The sequence below is a fragment of the Amia ocellicauda genome, chromosome 15 (genome assembly GCF_036373705.1).
Source record: "Amia ocellicauda isolate fAmiCal2 chromosome 15, fAmiCal2.hap1, whole genome shotgun sequence".
NCBI lineage: Eukaryota > Metazoa > Chordata > Actinopteri > Amiiformes > Amiidae > Amia > Amia ocellicauda.
Window position 1 is genome coordinate 11,517,948 of NC_089864.1, and position 21,249 is coordinate 11,539,196.

Sequence of the window (21,249 nt, forward strand, 5' to 3'; positions counted from 1 at the left end):
GCTGCAGAGCCCCGAGACCCACAATGAGGGTGTCGGTCTCCTGGGCAGGTACAGATCAGGTGTCTGAAGTGGGTAGTGCATTATTTATTGTCTCCTCACTGGCCGTCCCTTCGTTCTCCAGGGCCATGGCTCAGCACTGTGGCCCGCTGCTGCCTGGCATTGTGGAGGTCCTCGTCCCTTACCTCAGCGCTGACCGAGAGCAGCACAGAGTGGCGGCGACGGCCTTCTTCTCTGAGGTGGGTACTTGGCTGTGCTGGAGTGTTGGCCTCACGGTGCCCCGCTGTCCTGTCTTCAAGCTGAAGGGCTGCTTGAAGCGGAATCTCAGGGACGTGCTGCTGAAGAGCCTGAAGCACAGAGTCCAGGACCCCTCTGTGCCTGTGAGAGTGCTGCTGTTCCAGGGCCTGGGGAGAGCCACGGCCGCCCAGGTAAGGACAGTGTGTTCATCTGAAACTACACGGATACTTGTGCTGAATCAGTGATTAACAGTCATGAGAGAAATGCATGTTTCAATTCAAACATCACCGCTTTGGGAGTTTCTGTGCTTAAGGGTCGCTCTGGGTGTCTGTCCAGGTGGAAGAACACTGCCAGGAGCTGCTGGCGATCCTCTCCTCGGGCCTGAAGGATAACGATCTAGCTGGCAGGCAGACGGTCCTGGGAGCTCTCTCCGCCCTTTTGCAGGTCCTGCGCCACCTGAGACAGGACAGCATCGGCCAGGATGTCATTGCAGAGATCTGGCAGAGTGTCACTTGGCTCTTGAAAAGTGTGAGTCGTTGTTCTGCTCTTCTTTCTGCCCCCGCTGCACAGGTGACCCCTATCCTGACTGTATTCCAGTCTTCTGATGGGCCTTTCTTCATTCCTCAGGCATCTAATGTCTGTCCTACAGAGCTCTGCTGGGGATTTCGCCTGCGCTACAGCCTCGGCTCATTTCAAACACATTGACACGGTTATTTTCCCGTATTGTCTCGACTCCAGTGGTCTCCAACCCTGGGCCCCAATCCACTTAGTCTTATAGGAAACCCCAAATCACACATTTTTAAATACTGGGAACACATGTGTGTTATTGATCAATTGATCAAGCCAGGGGGAATTCCTGCTCTGTTTCCAGGATGATGCTGAGCTGCGCTCTGCTGGCGCGGACATACTGGGGGATCTGTGTCAGTGCCAGGCAGTGACGGCCCACATCGAGCAGGAGCTGCAGGGGGCGCTGGTGCGTCTGGTGCTGTACCTTCGAGACCCCAGCCCAGAGGTGGCCCAGGTAAGGGCAGCTCAGTGGCCCTGCCCAAACTTGGGCAAACCCAGTACAGGGCTCTGCGCAGGTCTGGAAATCTGGAAAAGTATGGAATTTAAAAAGACTGATTTCCAGACCTGGAAAAGTATGGAAATTTAAATGTAAGTTCGGGAAATGTACGGAAATTCTATTGTCAAAATAATGTATGCTAAAGTCGACTGTCGACATTTGCTTCATACACGGGGTTCCCGTCCTCAGCTCACTTATGCGCACTGCAGTAGGAGAACCTCAGCGCTTATATATTAATCATGAGCTACCAGGAGTCAAGACTGTGCCCTAGAAATCGATGGGTTATATGTTGTTGTTGTTGTTGTTAAATAAACTTAATTAAATATATATTTTTTTTTAGTCATATTAACTACAGTACACTCCAGAGGACAGGGGAGTTACATTTGATTGTGGTGCAATTACATTTTTTTTTTAATAATGTGTTTGTTTGTTTTTGTTTTTTCTGCTTTGACACAAAGTTTGTATTCACCTTCTTCTCAACCCCAGACCACACACTGGGCTGGAAGTTATTTACGGTGTGTTTCAGCCCAGTTTTACACACTGCTCTACTACTACAGCACTGCAGCATCGTGACTGCAAACCTCCCCAAGCCTAGACTGTGACAAAAATGACATTCGCTTTCTTCACATTGTTACTGAAAAAATACATATTGTAATTTTTTTAAAATACCATCATCTACCCTGCCATGGAGGTGCAGTGAGCGCTGCACACCCCAGCACTACATTAACCACACCCCAGCACAGCACGAATTACGAGCAGCTAGACTTCTGCGTATGCAACACAAACAGCCCTGTCTTCAGACCAGTATGTACAGGGGTATGTTAGTTTCTTTTACCAAAGTTGTCCTTTTTTGTGTGTATTCTGCCTGGTTAGAAACCAGGCAAGAGTGTTGCTGTTGTTGCACTCTGCATGCGCATAGCCACAGCCAGACTGCACGGCAGCTTCAAGACAACACAGGACAGTTTATGGTAAATCGATAATTTAAATACTCTTGCCGTGCTGAATTTTATTTCTTCTACGACATTGACAATTTGATTAATGGTGATACCTAAGCTGCACTAGTTTAGGGTTCCCATACATCCAGTTTTTACCTGACTTTTTCGGTCCTTTAATCTCCGTCCGGTCGGATTTTTTAATGATCTAAAAATGTCCGGATTTGCCTGCTCGTCCTTTTTCCAGCACTGAACTACAGTTCCCAGGTTGCGAGTTTAACCCTTCCGCCCCGGCACCGCTTCAATTCGATCATATATGAGCGATGATATGTGAGGTGATAGTGTTCTTCTATGTCAAACCTTTTCGAAAAACTATTGGTTTTTAATAAATGATTGACGTCTTTAAAGACTTCAACAACCAGTCAGGAAGGTTTATTTTGTTGGGGCGTTAACAATTAAAATAAGGAAAAGGTGAGGTTGAGACGAGAAGGGAGCGTACGAGTGAGACCTTGTTATAGTGTGAAAATGTATTTCTGCAAAGTTAATACTTTTTATATACATTAATTCATCAACAAAAACAAACATGCATATATATATATATATATATATATATATATATATATATATATATATATATATATAAATAATACTACTAAACTAAAATACTGCTCAACTAATTACCAGGGGAGCAGTAACTTTAGCTAATGGGTTAAATGGGGCTTTTTAATGTACAGTGTTAAAGATGGATTCCAGTGAATTTTGGGGGAGGGATTGTGTACCCATTCTGCCAAATCAGGCATTTTCTTTCTTTCTTTTTTATATTAAGGGGAGCCTATGTTTTTCACTAATACCATTCCCACTTGCACTGAACAAATGCTCAGGGATGTTTCCATATCGAAGCACTTTTGGGTGGTGGAGAAGTTGTCTATATGGTCTATTGTGTTATGACAATAAGGTATCATTGTTGCATATTGTGTTAATGTCAATTTTTAAATAATTTTGTCACTAGCAAATGGTAACAAATATGGTGGTACATTTTTGCTGGATTTGTATGAATTGCCCCGTTTTTCCTTGTAATTTGCTTCAATCTTAGCTTACAGACTGAGTTTTTAAAATCCATTTTACAAAAATATCTGCTCGTGGGAGCATGCCCCCAGACCCCCCTAGCAGATATCAGCCCCTCTGTAATAATCATGGTCCCCTTGTGTCCCCCCCATTTCCAAAATCCTAGAATCACCACTGAGTATATACAAATATTTTACCACAAATGTTTTGTACTTTACCACAACCAAATAATGCTAGACGTCTGGGTATGTACTTTCAATAAAACTTTTATTTTAAGTTACTGGAGAATCTTAATCTAATATTGTTGTCAAATGGATCAGATAGTGTGTTTTTACCAACAATCAGTTTATAAAGACAGCGATTTCTCTCTGACCTTCTAAACTGGTATCGTTTTTTCTGTGCAATGTTGTAGGCGGGTGGAAAAGCATACACAATACTTAATGTTTAATTAAATATTTTAATGTATTCTTTGCGCATTTGTTTTTTGATTTATTGATTAGAATTGCACTGTATTTGTCAAAATACTCTATAAACATGCAGTTGTTTAATACGGAAAGTGGCTACAGATTTGCCTTGAGATCTTATAAAGCAGTTTGGAAGAAGTCTTGAAAAAGTCTTTAATTTGTCGATGAGAAAAGGGAAAGAACCCTGCAGTAGGGACTACAGGGACTTTCAAAGAATATACGAAAGTTACAAATGTAGAATTTGAAATATTCCTGTCCAACTAGAATAAAATAAAGTATGAATACAGTTCTAGATGGTCTGTTGCTGTCTGTGATTCTGTTGTGGGGCCGACCATCACTATGAGACAGTGCCAAGAAGAGATGTGCTCTGGCTTTCAGGAGACGTTCTGCTGTAGATTGTGAAGCTGTATCATTAAATCATTGCCAAGTTTTAAGGCTCAGCTTGTGTCTTGTGTGCAGGCCTGCCTCCGGTCCCTGGTCAACAGTGGGTCAGTACTGAAACTGAACACCATCCTGATCTCCAGGATCGAGGACCAAGGGGATTTCGATTATCATGACTTCCTGGATGACTTTGCTACGTTCTTAGTAAGTATAGCCATTCTGTGCAAAGTGGCATCTGGAATTGAATTGGCTGTTACACTATCAATCACTATCAATCACTATCAATCAGTGACATGATTATGACAATTAATGGAGCTGAATGCGGTGATGATTTCTCGTGGTGCCATTTCACTGTCACTCTAGTTTGTCCACTCTCTGTAGTTGTCCATCTCCCTGAGACCCTACTGTCACACCAGTTTCCAATGTGCTCTATTTAGAGAGAAGCCCTGACAGACAGATGTGTATATGACATGGCACCAAGCACTAGACAGATGACACAAGCAATAGTTTGGCTTGTGCATCATGCAGGGCTTGAGGCAGATGTTTATGAAGTTTCGTAGGAAAGACAAAAAGATACTTCATGTTTGGTGCAGGGCTCTTTAGTTCCAGTTTTGCTTTGAGTCCAGGAATCTGACTCCCTGTGGTTTTGAGCTCGGGAACCAAAAGCTCCCTGTTTTTCTAGGTGTCTGATTTCCCCAAGACCCTGGACCGGTCCTTCAGCTGTGCCATGGACTGCCTGAGCAGAACACTTCCTGAAGTCAGAGCCAGCGCTGCCATTTTCATAGGTGAGGAGATGATAAACACCTGGGCAGCATGAATCTGCAATGAATTCCTGCGCTTAGCTTTTCAGTTTGGGGGGGAGATCCTCAGAGAAAACCACTGAATTTAAATGTTTCCATGGAACTACTGTTGCAAGCCAGGATGACATTTCCTTGTGTTGCTCAATATCTCTGTTGAATTGTGACTCAGTGTTGCTCTCTCTGATCTTTAGGGTTCCTGTTTAAAAACACCCCAGAGACCCTGCTTCCCAGAACTCGACAGATAGATGAGATCCTCCTAGGTATATGAGCATGTGAGCGAGTATCAGTGCGTTGGGCCTGGAGCAAAGTCGATTGGCCTGCTGCTGTGCTCTCTCTGACACTCAGACACACCAGTGCTGCTTGTTTAGCCTGTCCTCTCCTCGTGTCTCCAGGTCTGAAGCGGGTCATGCAGGAGGAGCCCAGTGACAAGGAGGTGTGGAACTGCACACTTCTGGCCCACGGTTACGGGACTGTCTCCCAGCACTGCCGGCAACAGAGGCAAATGAAGATGCCATTGTGGAAGAGGCTCTTCTGCTGCAGCCCCTGAGAAGATGGTGTTTCCAGTCAGGGTATAAGTACTTCATTTACAAATGCCTGAAACATCAAAGGGGCATTCACCAATCCAAAGGGCATGATGGGATACACATAATGACCACTAGTGGTGATAATGTGGTATTCCATTTGTCGCCCTCTCTGATGCGAATGAGAATGTATGCACTTCTCAAGTCCAGTTTGGTAAAGTTTGGCTCCTCTGAGTTGTTCCAGGGCAGAAGGGACTCGGGGTAGACGGTAACAGTCCGTAACAGGAGTCGTCAATGGGAGAGAAAGCAGAAGGTCGTAAACACAGGAAGGAATAACAAGTGGTATATGGCTTGGACTGTTGCTCAGGAGGCGAACAAGACTTCACACTGGTAATGAGAAATGGAAGGGTTTAAATACTTGGAGCAGATGAGCGGGGAGACAAGGAACAGGTTAAGGTAGTTGTTCAATGAGGCACAGATTAATTATCAAATAATCAGTTGGAAACAGACGGGAAGCTGGGACAAGTGTGAGCTCTGGTGGTGATCTTGGAGAATTCCTCCACTGGATTCCACAACTAATTACCTTGTGAAATAGGAGACCTTTTAATACTTATTGACGGACCTCTACTGCTTATAAGTAGAAGTACATACAGTTAGGTGCATAAATATTTGGACAGTGACATAGTTTTTGGCTCTGTACGCCACCATAATAGATTTGAAAGGAAACAAGATGTGCTTTAAGTGTAGACTTTCATCTTGAGGGTAGTTACATCCAAATTGGGTGAACGGTGTAGGAATTACACCCATTTTTATATGTGGTTCCCCAATTTTAGGGGCTCAAAAGTATTTGGACAAACTAACAGTCATGAATTAAATTGTGAGTTTCAATACTTGGTGGCAAATCCTTTGCAGTCAATGACTGCCTGAAGTCTGGAACCCATAGACATCACCAGATGCTGGGTTTCTTCCCTGGTGATGCTCTGCCAGGCCTGCACTGCAGCTATCTTTAGTTCCTGCTTGTTCTTTGGGTGTTTTGCCTAACTGTATATCCACCCTGGAAAAACTGATGTGGAGTCTCCTAGTCCTGCCAGTATCCTACACCAGTTTTGTTTTTCTGCTTATTTTTTCCATCATTTATATTCATATTTTCATGCAGCGAAACAGATAGTCACACGACTTTTCTCACAACTTTGATTTGTTAAATAATCCCATTATGTAATTTTGAGTATAGAAAACCAAAACATTTGATGATGTACAGTTTAATTTGACCATTGAGCCAGCCCAATTAATTACAATTAAGTTTCATGTAAGGATAGGGTTGGATAAACTCGTAAATATAGGCTTTCGTTAGTGTTAGGGTTGTGTCTGATAATGAGTAACGGTAAAAACAATTAGTGGCAAACTGAGATTGGCCTCAATTAGGGGTTCTGGCAATTAATATTAGTCCTGATCATAGACAGAGCCCTACTTTAATCATCTCATAAATCTGAATGCCACGGATGTTTCCAGATATGCGCAAAGTCTGGGCAGTAGAACCCTTAAAGAAATGGCTACATGAAATAGTAGTATTGAACACAATACAGCACTATTAGTTTATTTTATTTTATTCACATATCTTGTTCATAGCATAATAGTTCAGCACAAACCTCTGCAGGAAAGGAGAAGAGAAAACAAGGAAGTGTCGGGATGTGAGATGCAACATAAAGAAGCTGAGCACTGATGATAACCAGAAGTGACAATCAAGTGTGAGCCATGAAACTGACCCTCGGCTAAGAGACCTGCGTCTCACGTCTCAGCCTTGTGATCCTTTATCTAAAATCCTGTGTCTCTTTACCTGCTTTCTATTTATGTATATCCCATGAACTTGAGACGGCTCATGTGATTGACCTGAAAACAAAAAGAATTAGTAGACACTATGGGTGGTCGCTCTAGAATAAACAAGACTGCAGAGGTTAGACTTCTCCTTTCTTGATGGGTATTCCTTCCTTAACGGTTCTCAGAAAGATGGTGAAAGGATTGTCCAGAGGTCTGATTTCTAGTTCACGTCAGTCTGAGTGTGTATTATGTTTTTAAAAACCTGTTCCTAGTGTTGTTTGTCACAGAACGTGTGAGTAATAACCTCGCAAAACAGATTTTTCTACATAAGAAGTTTTGTCAGATAAGTCACCTCACCGTCTGAAGCGCCTTCCATTGCTTTTCAGAAATCCATTGTTGCTGTTTTTGATAAGGGAAACACCTGCCCCCAGAGAGCGGTTGCCATGGCGATTCCTGCCACCCCCATACAGGAGACTAGGCAGCCATTGGCATTCAGACTCACGTCGGGTTTAGTCATCATCAGCCCTGCCACATCCTGCTCCCGCATGTTCATGTAAGCACACGCAGATCCCGGGATTTATAACACACTGTACCCTTATGGAGTCATGCCTTTCAAGGGAATATTTGGTTAATGATGTCGATTTCTGGAGAGGAGTTCAGACAGTGCTGTCCAGGAAGGTATTCAAGATACACTGTTATTTCTTCGTTTGACTGACTTAAGAGATGCTTTGAGACAAATACGTCAAAATAGAACTTTCTGGCACATTTCTCAGCATAACCCTAGACACATACGCTCAAAGAAGAGGCTGACGTCATTTCTCCCATTTCTGGGGAGTGAAAAGACATTGGAACAGACGCACCCTGCCAGGCCTCCGATTTGCTCACGTGTCAAGTCATTGTCTGGTATTGTCATGGAAACTGAAGAACTGCATTTTTATGGAAGAAATGCAGGTTTCATCACTGCTGCCTTGACATCAACTGAATGGCTGAAACATTTAAAAAATAACGAAATAGTACTGGTTAATTACAGCAACTAAAATATCCAATATGGACTGTATTCTTTATCATATGAGTTTACTGTCTCTCAGACATTTTGCAGTTGTTAAAAAATGTTTTTATTTAAAATGTCTAACTTAATTTTGGTTAATGGATTTTTTGACAACATAAGGCAACCAATGATACTTAAAAATACAGAAGATGCAACTTAAATCCTTTAAGGTTGTGTTTTAATTATAGAGTGTAGTACTGTCAATGAAAAAAAAACACAAGAGAAGCCTAAAAAATAGTACAATGTGATCTGTATATATAGTTAACATGAAAGAAAAAAGTACAGTTACATGCCTAATGCATGCAGTCGGCAGATCAGACATAATTATCAATGTTACATTTAGCGTTTATCATTGTAATGTATTAATAGTGAACAATATTAAAGATAAACAGTGACATTATCATATGAATAATGGTAAATAAATAAGTTGAATATTGTTGAATGTGTTATGGGCGTTTATTTCATATATTTATTGCATTGCAACAGTGTAAATAATGCATGATTCAGATAATGTTCTGTTTATAGGCTATCCCATCCCATCTCAATGTGTAAACATAATGAATCCCAGGCTGCTGCAGGAAGACAAATCTGGAGCTGTTGTATAGATGCAGTCTTTCTGCTCTCTGGTAAATGTTGAAACGTCACATTATTTACCGTAGCCATGATTCTGAGGAAGGTTACACTTTAAAGCTTTACTAGTTACTAAAATTATGGCATGGAACTGAAAAATCACAAGATACTTTACTACTAACACACATAAACCAATCATTTTAGGGACTGCCATAGTTCCCCTTCAATACAGTATGTTTTCATATCTAAACACTCCTAAATATCTCTTCGTGATCATGTGGAAGCAGGAGTAGTAGTTGTTACAGACTACAATAATCAGGGGAAATGTTATGACACGTTTCATTGATAAAGTGTACAGATATATAATTGAATTAATACATTGAATGATTGTTACCAATGCATTACATTGGGAAAATTAAACAATCTGTAGTAATATTAGACAGGCCTCAATATCCATCCCCTTACATTACACAAAGTGACCCTACAGGTGTGGAATGCTTTGAGACACTGACCAGAAAGTGAGGGAATTTGTTTTAGAGACTAACACCAGTCTCTTGTGTAAACCAATACAGCAAGAATAAAGGGTGGTTTGTTCTCTCTGCTGTACTTTTCCAGACATTTCTGAGGAACTCTTATGTTCTTACCAAGGACACTTCTGTGAAATTTGCCGAGCGCTTTGGAGAACAAAGAGTTACAGTATACAAAACAGGGCACATTTCCCATGCACTCTCACCAAAAAGAGATCTTCTTATAGTCCAGTCGTTTGAGAGAGAATTTAGATCAAGGATTTGAGACAAAACAAGGCAAAGTTTAATCTGAAGGCTGAAGACTATACTTTGAAAACCCATGATACATTACATTATCTATAAAAAAAAAAAAAACACATGCTTTAGTAATATTTGATTAGAAACCTGGTTTTCACCCTCAAATCAATATTGAATCATCCTACTAGTATTTAGCACTAAACAAGTGTGCATTGTTTTTTTGGCACCCACCCTGCACGTGCCTGGCTGGTGTGTGGGTTGAGGCCCCAATGGTCACTTTACTAGCCTGCTGGCATTTTGTATTAAATCATAGTTTAGGTTTCAGTCTCTCAAAGCATTAGCTTGTATGCTCCAATGGACAAGGCCATGTGGTAGATATGGGGATTGCTTATTTTCTTCCAGTCAAAACACAATGTATCATCTTGTTATGTCTTAAGATAACAATCCCCTTAAAAATAAAAGTATCCAATTATTGCCCAGGAATCGACAATAATACATTAGCCTTCTCTGCAGCAGTGAATTTATGCCCAACACTGTAAAATGCAAAATCATAACCACACACCCCCCACCCCAAAAAAACAAAGGTTTTTAGGTATCTATAACTTTTATTTCATCATAATTACAGGATATACATAATGTTTCATTGAAACAAGAGGGTAGCACTGATAGTAATGCTCTCTCGTTGCCTGGGTAATCATCTAGATAACTTGCTCTCCAACAGTACTGAATATGGCATACACGATGTAATACAGAAAAACCATGTATGCAGGACAAACCATTTGTAAACTAGCAAATAAAGACTTCATTTACACAGTTTATCTGCAGTAATTCTATCAAGTGTAATTAGGTCTTATATATATATATATAAGACCTAAGATTACATTAATTTCAGGATAATGAATGTTACAGTGATCATCAGCATCATAACTCTGAAGTGACATTTTTATTTCAATTGGACCTGGTATAGGTTCACGAAAATACAATACTGTCATGTGTGTGCTCTGTGAAAGGAGGACACAAATTAAAAAATAAATAAACTTCAGATACATTATAGGTTTCAGTTTTGGTGCTTTCTACTTAAAATATATGTATAGTTTGCAAAAGTACAATTAGTGGTCTGAGTGACAACGTCCACTACTGTTAAATGAAAATGAAAGCTAGCTGGTCCACGTGTGGGAGAACTCAACAGGCAGGTAATGCAACAATGTACCAGCCTTTGACAGCTCTACAGTATTCAACAACTTGCAAAAAGTTAAAATAATTAAAAAGAAAACAATGCTTATATACACAGTTCAACCAGTATATACATATGTACATTTTTATAAATATAGTAAAATAGATTAAATTACATTGATTTAATGCTGTTCCATAAATATCGCAGGACAATAACACCACTGACGACTTGTGAAATTTGCATCGGAAGCACAGTGAGATCACTCTTAAAACGAGGAGACGACATAACGGCAGACGTGATCGCATCACAGAGGGAACTCGGTAGGGATGAACTCAGATTGAGGAAGCCATACACATTATACAAGTCTTACAATGTTAAAAATAAAGCTGCCATCAATCCAGAAACATCACATTTTTGACAAGGTTGTAAAAACTGAACAGATGAGGGGGGAAATAAAATCACAATCCGACCAGAGATTGCTACGGCAACCTAAAGCGGTTAATGGCCACATTGCATGAACTGGCTCTTCTTGAGTACCAGGAAGCCATTCTACGTAGCTGCTTATTATTATTATATTACTACTTATGTGCAGTCTTTCATTCAAAGCATTTTACATACTGCAAATGACACAAAAGCAGGTGGCTTTAAAACAAAACAAAAAACTGTACCAGGATGGTAAAATGTATTTAAATTATTGCACCCCTTTATACATAGTAGGATTAATTGGCCTGCTATTAAAGCTGTATTTTAGGCATCACCAGCACATCTGTAATGACAAACATGCTTTGTGAGAACAGCAGACAAGGTGGACTGTTCCAGTAAGTACGTTTATACTGTCTGAAGTTTGGTTTAAGGGTGTAGGTCATGGATCTTGCAGGCAGGTTTCAGGGAATTATTCATTTTAAAGCTTTTGGTTTTACTAATGCAGACAAGATTTCCATAGACTAGGTCAAAGGACTTTGGAGTAAACACTTAAAATGTCTTATACTTAAGTCAAATAACAGACAAGGTTAATAGTAGTGTAGTGAACATGAATGCTTCTGAAAACAAACCAAGTATTACTTTAGAGTTTTGGCATAGTAAAATGAGATGTGAACGGACTTTTGGTTAAAGTCTACGTACTAATAGTCTTTCAGTGTCTTCTTTGAAACCCAGTAGCTGTCCAGGTGAAATTGGACTCATAGACCAGGCTTCAATATTAATTTCAGTAGTGCTCAAACATGGTCCATTAAATCCATGCAAAATTCACTTTTAGTACCTGAACTTGAATGTCTTGGCTGCATTTTACTGGATTACTTGTAAGTCCCTGTTTGAGGCACAATCAAAATCTATACTGTACCGTGAACTAAAAAAAAAAAAAACACACATTAAAAAAAAAAAATTACAATTGCAACAAGAACAGGTTTTAAATGCCATCCATGTGGCCTAATAGCGTACTGTACAAAGTTTAATACATTCTCTCGGAATGGTATATAAATCACCGCTCATTGTTTGTTGGTGAGCAAATGTTTACGCGTTTTTGCAATGCAGTCTTTACAATCAGATCCGTTTTGCTTACGGAAATCCGGTTCTCGGCTATGCAAGGTCTGAGGAATCGGTGTGCGCCCTAAGATGTGGCTCAAGCTCTCTCTCTCGGTTTGTTCTCTGGTGTTTAGTGACCGTCGGGCACAGCAGCAGGGCTTTGGGTCCAGTCCAGAATGATCAACGTCATGCAGCCGATCATAACAATGAATCCGCTGACCAAGAAGATTGTTGCCTGCAGGGAAAATAATGAATCCCCAATTAGTTTATACCCCACTAAGGGAACTTTTTTTCCCCCCTCCAATAAAAGACTGGATGATACTCCATATTGACTTGAGGGAGATAATTACATGAAAAGCTAGGGGCTCTATGTAGAATAGATATGATGCATATATTGTGTGCAAAGATCTTAAATTGATTTAGATTTTCCACATCAGTAAACTACTAAAAGCACATCTACTGCTGCAAGGAAGGCAGCCAGAATGACAAACATTTTAATCATTATAGCAATAACATGGTGACAGGTAATACAATATTCTTTATCATATGTCAACTGTCTTACATTGAAATCTAATCTTTCCTTTTCATATAGACAGAAGTGTCCACTTGGTCTTAATTTCCATTTCACTGCAGCACTGAATACTTCAGTGGTTTTCCATGCAACCTAACCTGTTAAAAAGATTTACTTATTGACAGTATATGGTTGGTATACAAGTATCTGCATACCCCAATCTTCTGGACTGACTTCATTGGCTCCTTCTTCACCAGTTTGATATAAAATGCAGATGGGAGGATAAAGATCAGCATTGCAGCAGCAGAAGCACCTGTAAAAAGGACAAGGAATCCATCAGAAAACTAAAACAGAAACAATTCCTATTATCCCCAGCACACTCAAGCTATAGATAATTTTAACCTGTCAAGCACTCTGAAGGGCACTATACCAGATAGATTGAAGTATGGATAGATTCAACATCCTACTCAATTACTCTCAATAATATATCAGTTACAGGACTGGGAAACAAAACTAACATGGACGTACCAATGAATCCAAAGATGTCCCTGATTGTAGGTACAAAGATCACAAGCACGTTGGTTCCACACAGGAGAAGAAAGGTAATAATGGTGTGACGGATCCAGCTGAAGTCTTTGGAGGCACATAGCAGCTGGTTAACTGAGGTACGGATCTGAGGAGAAGCAGCAATCACCACAATTTAGAAAAAAAATGAAATCACACCAAACTGCAAAACACCATTCATGACTGGGTAGGGACTGAAACAAAATACTTACAGGAAAGAGCACCACAGGTACGGTCAAAGTAACAGCTGTCAGCACGGCCAGGCGCACGATAAGGAGGACCACATCAAACTTGTACACCTTGGAGTAGGTGTGAAGAAGTTCAGGCTCCACATTCCCTATTGAAGGAAACAAAAGCAAATTAGACACTAGAATGCCTAACTGGATCCCTTTAGCATTTCAAACAGATTGTAATTATATTAAACAGTGACAGCTTATTATATAAAAAGTTGACAAGCACGGCTGTGGAACAGAGCCAGGCCCCGTCATCTGCCTTGAACAATCACAGCGTCAAAAGGGCAACCTCTGCCCTTTTAATCTTGCACTGGACTATTGCTTTGATGACTAAATCGCAACAGTTAAAATGGTAGCCATTAGGGACCATGACTCTTATTAAAGGGTCAGGAGAAATACCCTACGTTTGAGTCACCTACTCCTAGGACCATTGGCTGGAGACTCACCGTTGAAGGTCAGGTATCCAAACAGAGCAGCCAACAGGTACATGATAAACATGGACAAGAAGGAAACATTAGAAACGTTCTGCATCCTCTTGCGGGAACGACTGTGGAGAAATGGAAGATTTTTAAACTTTTATTCAAATAATATTTTTTATATGCAATTTCTAAGTTCCAAAACAGAACACTTGCAGTCAGATGGCATTTGAACAATCATCATATTCAAACTTAATTTAAGAGCACTTAGTACTTTTATAATACATTCAATATCTGATTTACTCACTCTTTCAACTCCTCATAGATGGGCAACACAGCAGGGTGACACACGAAGGCAAAGGTCAGGATAGGTACAGCATAGACCGTCTAAAGAATGAAAAGAGAGACTTTAGCATAAGACGATTCAGGCTCCTAAATTACTGTGTGAGATTTTGTTATTGGGCACATCAATCTCACAAATTCCCACTGGGGTGAAAGGCTTATAAAAGCACATACCTGGGAGTTGAAAACGAAATATTTTGGCGTGCACACATCTTCATCATAAGGAGTCACATTCTTCATCCTCTCATGGATTTCAGATAAGTGAACCAGTGTGTGGTTTAGAGTCATGTTCACTGCATCCTTCTCAAGCGTCATGGGGCAGGGAATCTGGAACTTCTTATAAATAACCTAAACATGACAAAAGCAACATTCAGAATGAAATACTATTAAAAGACCAATAATATACTTCATAAATCTAATAGTTAAAATAAGTTTTCAATCTGACTATTTGATATAGATATATACTGCAAAATGTCCTTACCACAATCACAAAGAAGACCATGCAAAGCAGGGAAAAGCCACTGGTGTACCCAAGATAACCTGAGAAAGAAAATGCAGAAACCACAATAAGTGAAAGAACAAGAACTCCATTTCCATTCCCTTTGTATGTTATTACTCAATACTGGTGTGACGGATGAAGAATATTTACATTCCACACCTTCACATGACAACATGTCCAGCCTGCACCAGGTATATAATTTTTTTTAAAAAGGAGCAATGCAGTGTATTGTAACATGACACCTTAGATATTTACTCACCCAAGTTTCGCAACAGGGACAATGGCAGAATAATTAGCACGGATATTAAGAGCACAAGGTAGTCCCCGTTGATGTACCACTCCCTGAAAATACAACAGAGCAAATTAAAATTAATTATCTCGAAAGCTAAAAGGGTGTATTTCTGTTAAGTTCCATTATTTTTACTGACAAATGGTTAGGATATACAAAAACATTAAAGGAGAATTAAAAAATAAAATGAAATAAATCTTACATGAATTAGTTTACTTGAGTCTATTATATCTAACCAGGAATTACACTACATGGCAAAAAGTACTGTCTGTATAGGAACATTAATAAGTCACAGGCAAACAAACATTTGAGAAGAAACAGAAGTGATTTCAAGAGCAAAACAGTTTTAAAACGCTCATGCTTTTATAGAAAAAAGGGAAATGACTAAATAGGTTTTGTACGTACCCAGTGTTCTCCTTAATACCCAGAAATGCCTGGATTACAATAGGTAGCTCATATTTCACAATGTAGAGATAGCTTGACATTGCTGCAAACAAGAAAGGAAAAATCATGTTAAATTTAGCCTGTGATTGACTTAACAGAAAATATTCACATGCAGCTCATGGGGAGTACAATACATTGAAATTAAGACGTGACATTTATTTACCTCCAATGTTTTGCATTGTAATAGAGCATGAAGCAGCCAACTTCCCAGGCATTCCAAAGGCCTTGTACCCAAGCTGTTCATAAACTAACGAACCTAAAGAAATTGAAACGGTGACAGAATTAATTTTAATGCACACTAAAAATTAAAACCTAAATGAACTCAATGTAAAAACAAGACAAAACATACCTCCTTCATTAGCAGTTTTCAACAGCAGATGCACAGAATACAGAGAAAAGATTGATACAGCAACCAGTAGAATCCTACAAAAGAAAGAATATAAAAAAATAAGATTAGATTTTTTCCCCCATAATGTGAACGAACATTAGTTACCATTATAATGCACTCTCTACATTTAGAAAGATTGTCAGTTCCAGTGAAACTACACTGCAATGAGGAATCTGTGTAGTTACAACAATTGAGTAATCACTCGGTATTTTCTGGAAGTAGTGACATTTTTTGGCAAAGATTGTGCAACTTTAAAGGATAGGGAGGGTTCCCTAGTGCTCCGTTACTTGTCCAAACAGGGAAAAGGGCTTGGTAAACACCCATTATTATTATTATTATTATTATTATTAATGGTGTGCCATTACTTTGAAGTGAAAACCAAGCTCCTGGTTTCTGCAACATTTTAAAGTTTGAAAAAGTCCCAACAAACAGTCAATAACACATAAATTGAGAGGTGCAAGACTTAGGGAGACCAGGGTATGATTTTTTTTCTTATACATTTGTCACAATTACATCAGGGTGTCTCTTGACATATGCATGGCCTATTTCTAGAACTGCATCCAATTCCCAGCAATACTTTACCCTTTGTATCGTGGTCTCATTTTATATCCCCTAAGAGACGAATTCCATGTGACTTTACATATCCTATTACTGTCACACTATGGAATGCACAACAAGTAAAGCCTGCGCACTCTTTATAAATAAACCTGGCTGTCATTATCTCTAATCTGCATTATGGGAGCTCTGTTCAGATCATAAAGACTGAGGGCAGCAGTGACGAAAATTTTTGACGAGCCACGCTCACAACTAGCAGCAACTGCTACGATGATACATACATGACTGACAGATTACATGTTTACAAATACGAACAGTAACTGGCACATGCAGACGTTCTCCGGAAGAATTTAATTGATGTAGAGTAGCATTAAAATGTAGGAGAGGTTTACCATTTTCTATGGAGAGTTGTATATATGTATAATATAATCACACCCAGATTTAAACAGCTGAATTTGTGAAGGTTTCATATGGAAGTAATATATATATACATATACATACACACAATTTTTTTGAATGTATGTATGTATTTGGAGGGAAAATAAAGCCCATGTCTTTAAACCTTTATATAATATGAAGTGGCCTTGCCCTGATTGCAGGGGATTAAAACGTTAAGCTGCTTCTTTCCACTTAGTTGTATGAAACCAAAGTGTACTATGTGCAGCCAGATGGTGCAAGCTCTGTTTGTAAACACTAGTTACTGGAAATTGAGTGGCAGTACCACATGATCAGTTTTTCATTCAGAATGCACACAGGACAAATACTACATGTAGATTTGGGGAATTCACTTCTTTCTCAACCAAGAGAGGCCATGTAAAGGACTTATCCAACCATATTGCAGATAGGAGTTTAAATATTGTAGATTCTATTTGGAAATCCCTCAATTAGAGAAGTGTCCTCTCATGAAGCTGAAAATTGTGACGGATCCCTTCCATATAGTTTAATCCTTTTACATCTATAGAGGCAATATGCAGTGTTGTAGGCATTTACATCCATTGGTCTATTACCGTGTCGTCGCCCCCCCCCATCATATGCCAACATATTCGGTGTCAATTCTCTGCAGAAAACTGCAGCAGTCAGCCCAGCATAGCGTTGCCTGATCAGAGGTCTCTCGCTGAAGTGAACGCAGCTGTGATACTCGACTACTTACACAAAAAGAGCAATTCCAGTGTTTGCCATGGCATACGAGAGGCCGAGGATCCCACTGCCCATGATGGCATTGCCCAGGTTGAACACGGACATGCCGAAGGAAGTGGTGCCAGGACTCTGCTGGGTAGGAAAAACGCAGATCACACTTTAGGTCTAAAGCGCCGGCTGGCAAATCACCACTAAATGTCAGCAGCAGCAACACGACTCTCCACTGCAGGAGATTACACAAATGTGGAGAACTGCAAGATGGTCAAAACACTTACGTATTCAGCTTCATATTTCTTCTTCCCAAGGTGGTAGTCTGGGAGGAAATTTTGACTCTCTGGATCCATATCTTGATATTGACTAAAAGAAAAGAAAAGGGGAAATATAGCATGTAACATAGTGCTTAGGAATCAAGTAGCAGTGCATCTATAACATTTAGCCTACGTTTCTGAATATGCCCTTCATACTAGAATTTAAATTTGCTGGCAGGTTGCCACCCATTCGACTCAAGGTTTCCCGGGTTTATTTAATAATTGTATTAAACTGATGAGCTAATTTGGTTCATAACACATACATGTGCTGTTACTAGCGTTTCTCACCTGGTAATAGGGACCTTTTTAGTGGGACATTCTGGGTAGCCGTATTCGTTGCTGTTGGAGCTGCAGCTACTGTCCTCGTCCGGGGAGATATTAAAGCGGCTCATCTCTGTCTTTGCCGTGCCTTGCTTCATCTTAGAAATCAAACCCAATCCAAAGGGGTCTTGCGGGCTGGGCTGCGGGCTGCGGGCTGCGCTGGCTTTGTCCTTGCCTGTGCTGTACTGCGCTGTACTGCGCGTCCCTAAGGAGACATTGAATAATCAATAGTGGGCAATGCTCGCTTGCGCCGCAGCAGCAGCATCCTCGATGGAGTCATGTGATCATCGCGGGGGGGGGTAGAGGGGCGGACTCATGCAAGGAATGGAAAAATACCAGCCGGCATCCGAGGTTCCTGCCCAACCAGCCATCATTTGCATTGCCATGTAAAAACCCAACAGCTCCCCACCCAGACATACAAATCAATGAAAAACATTAAGAACACGGGAGGTTGAAAATCAGGCGAGCCAACACAATCTAACGCCATTCAATGCATGCATGCGAGGTTATATCAATAAAGAAAGATTTCTGCAACACAAAAGCTGACTGGGGGGGTGGGGGTGGGGGGGGACAGCCCACTCTCGCTTTACTCCGCGGCGGAGCGCGAGCCCGGCGCGCGGCGGGGGGGCCGCAGGGAAACAAAGGCACGTGCTGGCCGGTGCTGGGCTCGCCCCGCCGCCGCTACTGGGGGGCACTGCAGCATGTATAACAGATGCGCATAAATGTGCAGAGGCTGTGCAATGCGAGCAACTGTTGAAAGCGCCTGGGTGCTCCACCCCCACCCGTCTTCACCCGGCAACATGGACATCACTCGTCACCAGACTGCGGCGGCATTGTGCTACGGCTCGGCTCATTTATTTATTCATTTCCTGGGCCCCAGTCTGGATGCGGCTAATTCCACCTGAAGGGCAGCGCATTCAATGAACACACAAGACGCATGAAAAGGGTTATATTGTAATCATACAGCCAACAATAACCACCATAGTGGATGCAGCCCTCCATATTCGCACCGACTCTAATGAAACCACATATCCGACATAAATCACAGATTCACACGACCGAGACATACCCGGCGGCATTAGGATAATCACGGGCTACAATTGTGTATCCATTTTCATTCCCCTGACATTGATCTTCAAAAAAGCCGGTAACCATCTTTCTTACCTCGGGCAGAACAGCGGCTCTTTAAAATCCTTTGACTGGAAACAAATGTGTCGGCGGTGGTTTGGGTTCAGTGTTTTTAATCCTTCACCGACTGAAGAAATCCAATGCAGCGGTCATTCACGGATTGTGTAATTAAATAACACCGAGCACTGGGTTTCTTAATACACACACAGAAAACAAAAAGCTATGTTCAAAAAAAAAAAATCAGCCGCAATACAATACCAAATAAATACGATGTAAAACAAAACGCTCAATTGAGGATATCCTAAAATAAATTAGATTGTTCTTTTAAATGGAGGCTTTATTTCCCAAGATGTTGTCACGCTGATTTCTACGTTGTTGTAAGTTGTGGAGCCGGCTGCCGTCACTTTATAAAGCCACAGTTGCATCAGCCTTGACTGAGGAGGGAGGAACCAATGGTCTTATTGTTGGAGCGCACATTTCCGCAATTCTGCGTAGTTTTGCACAATCCCACGATCTCATTGGTGGAGCCCGCGCAAATCTGCGGACATCTGCGCTACTTGAAAAGGACCAATGATGTAAAGCTACTGGCAAGGATTGCCCACTACTTATGACGAGTTTTGTGTACAAACACGGGACAATGTAACGCCTCCATCTCCATCTCTCTCTCTCTCTCTCGATGCTTGTCTATCTTATAAAAATGGAAAAAGGAATTGCCTGTGGATCAACAGATGCGCAAACACTCACGTTTACACCATTTTATTCTCCCACACATATACTATTTTACGGCGCATTTCCTTCCGAGAAAACGCATGACGGCTATACGAGATCATCATGACGTTTCCTTTCTTTTCTTTTTCTGGTTGGTAATGTTTTCCACTAAAACAAATACAACATAAAACAGTATAGAAGAAAAAAACACACAATTGAGTTCTGAGGATTGTGTCGGTTGCATCTGAATGTGTAATTTCCTCGTGTATTCAATACATTACCATTGCTGGTCGGAAAAGGGAAACAAGGCAGCAGCTGTTAGTAACTAGAGGGAAATGACGAGTGTCCTCTGCTGGTGTGGGTCTGTCCCCCAGCGCATCCCAAAGGAGATTAGGACGCAGGGTCATCATGTGACATTGTTCAGCCTCATCACAATCTCTTTCTTTCTTGTTTTAAAGGTATGCCATCTACAACCACTGTAATTAATTATCCCAACTTAAATGTTGTATTTTTTTCCCTGACAAGCTGTTAAATCCCAATTACCCAATTCAAATCATTTAAAAAATCTGCCATGTCTCCAAATTATTACAATATTCGTCTATCACTAGACTATGATATTATTGTATTACATTGTAATGGAAAGTAAACCGTATAATGACGCAGTCGCAATTTCATTTAAACCTTCGACAAGCACACATTGTTTTATTACTGCGTTTATGCACATCATGTAATGGGATCTGTTCCAAATATGATCGATGTATTTATTTGTATGATATACGTCATTCTTAAAACACATTTTCTCAACAATCCCTTTCTCTCTTAATTTAATCAAACTCATAGCAAGGGCTTTATTTCACTTGGGGGCAAACCACACTCAATAATCTAGGTTTAAATCCCAATGAACTCAATTTAAAGTGTGAGAGGCATAAACTCTTTGTGCGTGACAGTACTTTTTGCATGATCTATTATTGGATGTCTTATTTTGTATGCAGGTTAATTAATATCAGTGATAGTTTATAATGAAAGTAGTATAATTTAGATACATTTAGATAAT

General features: G+C 40.5%; 1 protein-coding gene across 3 annotated transcripts; it reads right to left on the reverse strand.

The window, feature by feature from the left end:
• Positions 1–10,242: 10,242 nt before the first annotated feature.
• On the reverse strand, positions 10,243–19,876 carry slc38a2 (solute carrier family 38 member 2). 3 transcript variants are annotated; one of them, XM_066724639.1, is made up of 16 exons: positions 19,524–19,876; positions 18,327–18,554; positions 18,006–18,087; positions 17,744–17,862; positions 16,000–16,073; positions 15,814–15,906; positions 15,612–15,693; positions 15,177–15,259; positions 14,900–14,958; positions 14,593–14,766; positions 14,384–14,463; positions 14,107–14,207; positions 13,640–13,764; positions 13,392–13,536; positions 13,079–13,176; positions 10,243–12,587 (listed from the first exon to the last, which is right to left on the reverse strand). In XM_066724639.1, exons 2-16 carry the CDS (start codon positions 18,455–18,457, stop codon positions 12,483–12,485), a joined length of 1,551 nt encoding a protein of 516 aa, XP_066580736.1. In that variant the 5' UTR covers positions 18,458–18,554; positions 19,524–19,876; the 3' UTR covers positions 10,243–12,482. The 3 variants fall into 3 exon arrangements, with proteins under 3 accessions (XP_066580736.1, XP_066580737.1, XP_066580735.1); XM_066724640.1 differs by having other exon boundaries at positions 17,744–17,859; positions 18,327–18,564; XM_066724638.1 differs by having other exon boundaries at positions 18,327–18,564.
• Between the last annotated feature and the right edge of the window lie 1,373 nt (positions 19,877–21,249).

What these genes read in the sequence shown, in the direction of transcription:
- slc38a2 (XM_066724639.1), bottom strand. Translation starts at nt 18,457, where the DNA reads ATGAAGCAAGGCACGGCAAAGACAGAGATGAGCCGCTTTAATATCTCC. An exon ending in ATCTATGAGGAGTTGAAAGA is followed by an intron (nt 14,208 to 14,383) that starts GTGAGTAAATCA and finishes ATTTCTCCACAG; the next exon opens with TCGTTCCCGCAAGAGGATGC. An exon ending in TACCTGTGGTGCTCTTTCCT is followed by an intron (nt 13,537 to 13,639) that starts GTAAGTATTTTG and finishes GCTTCTCCTCAG; the next exon opens with ATCCGTACCTCAGTTAACCA.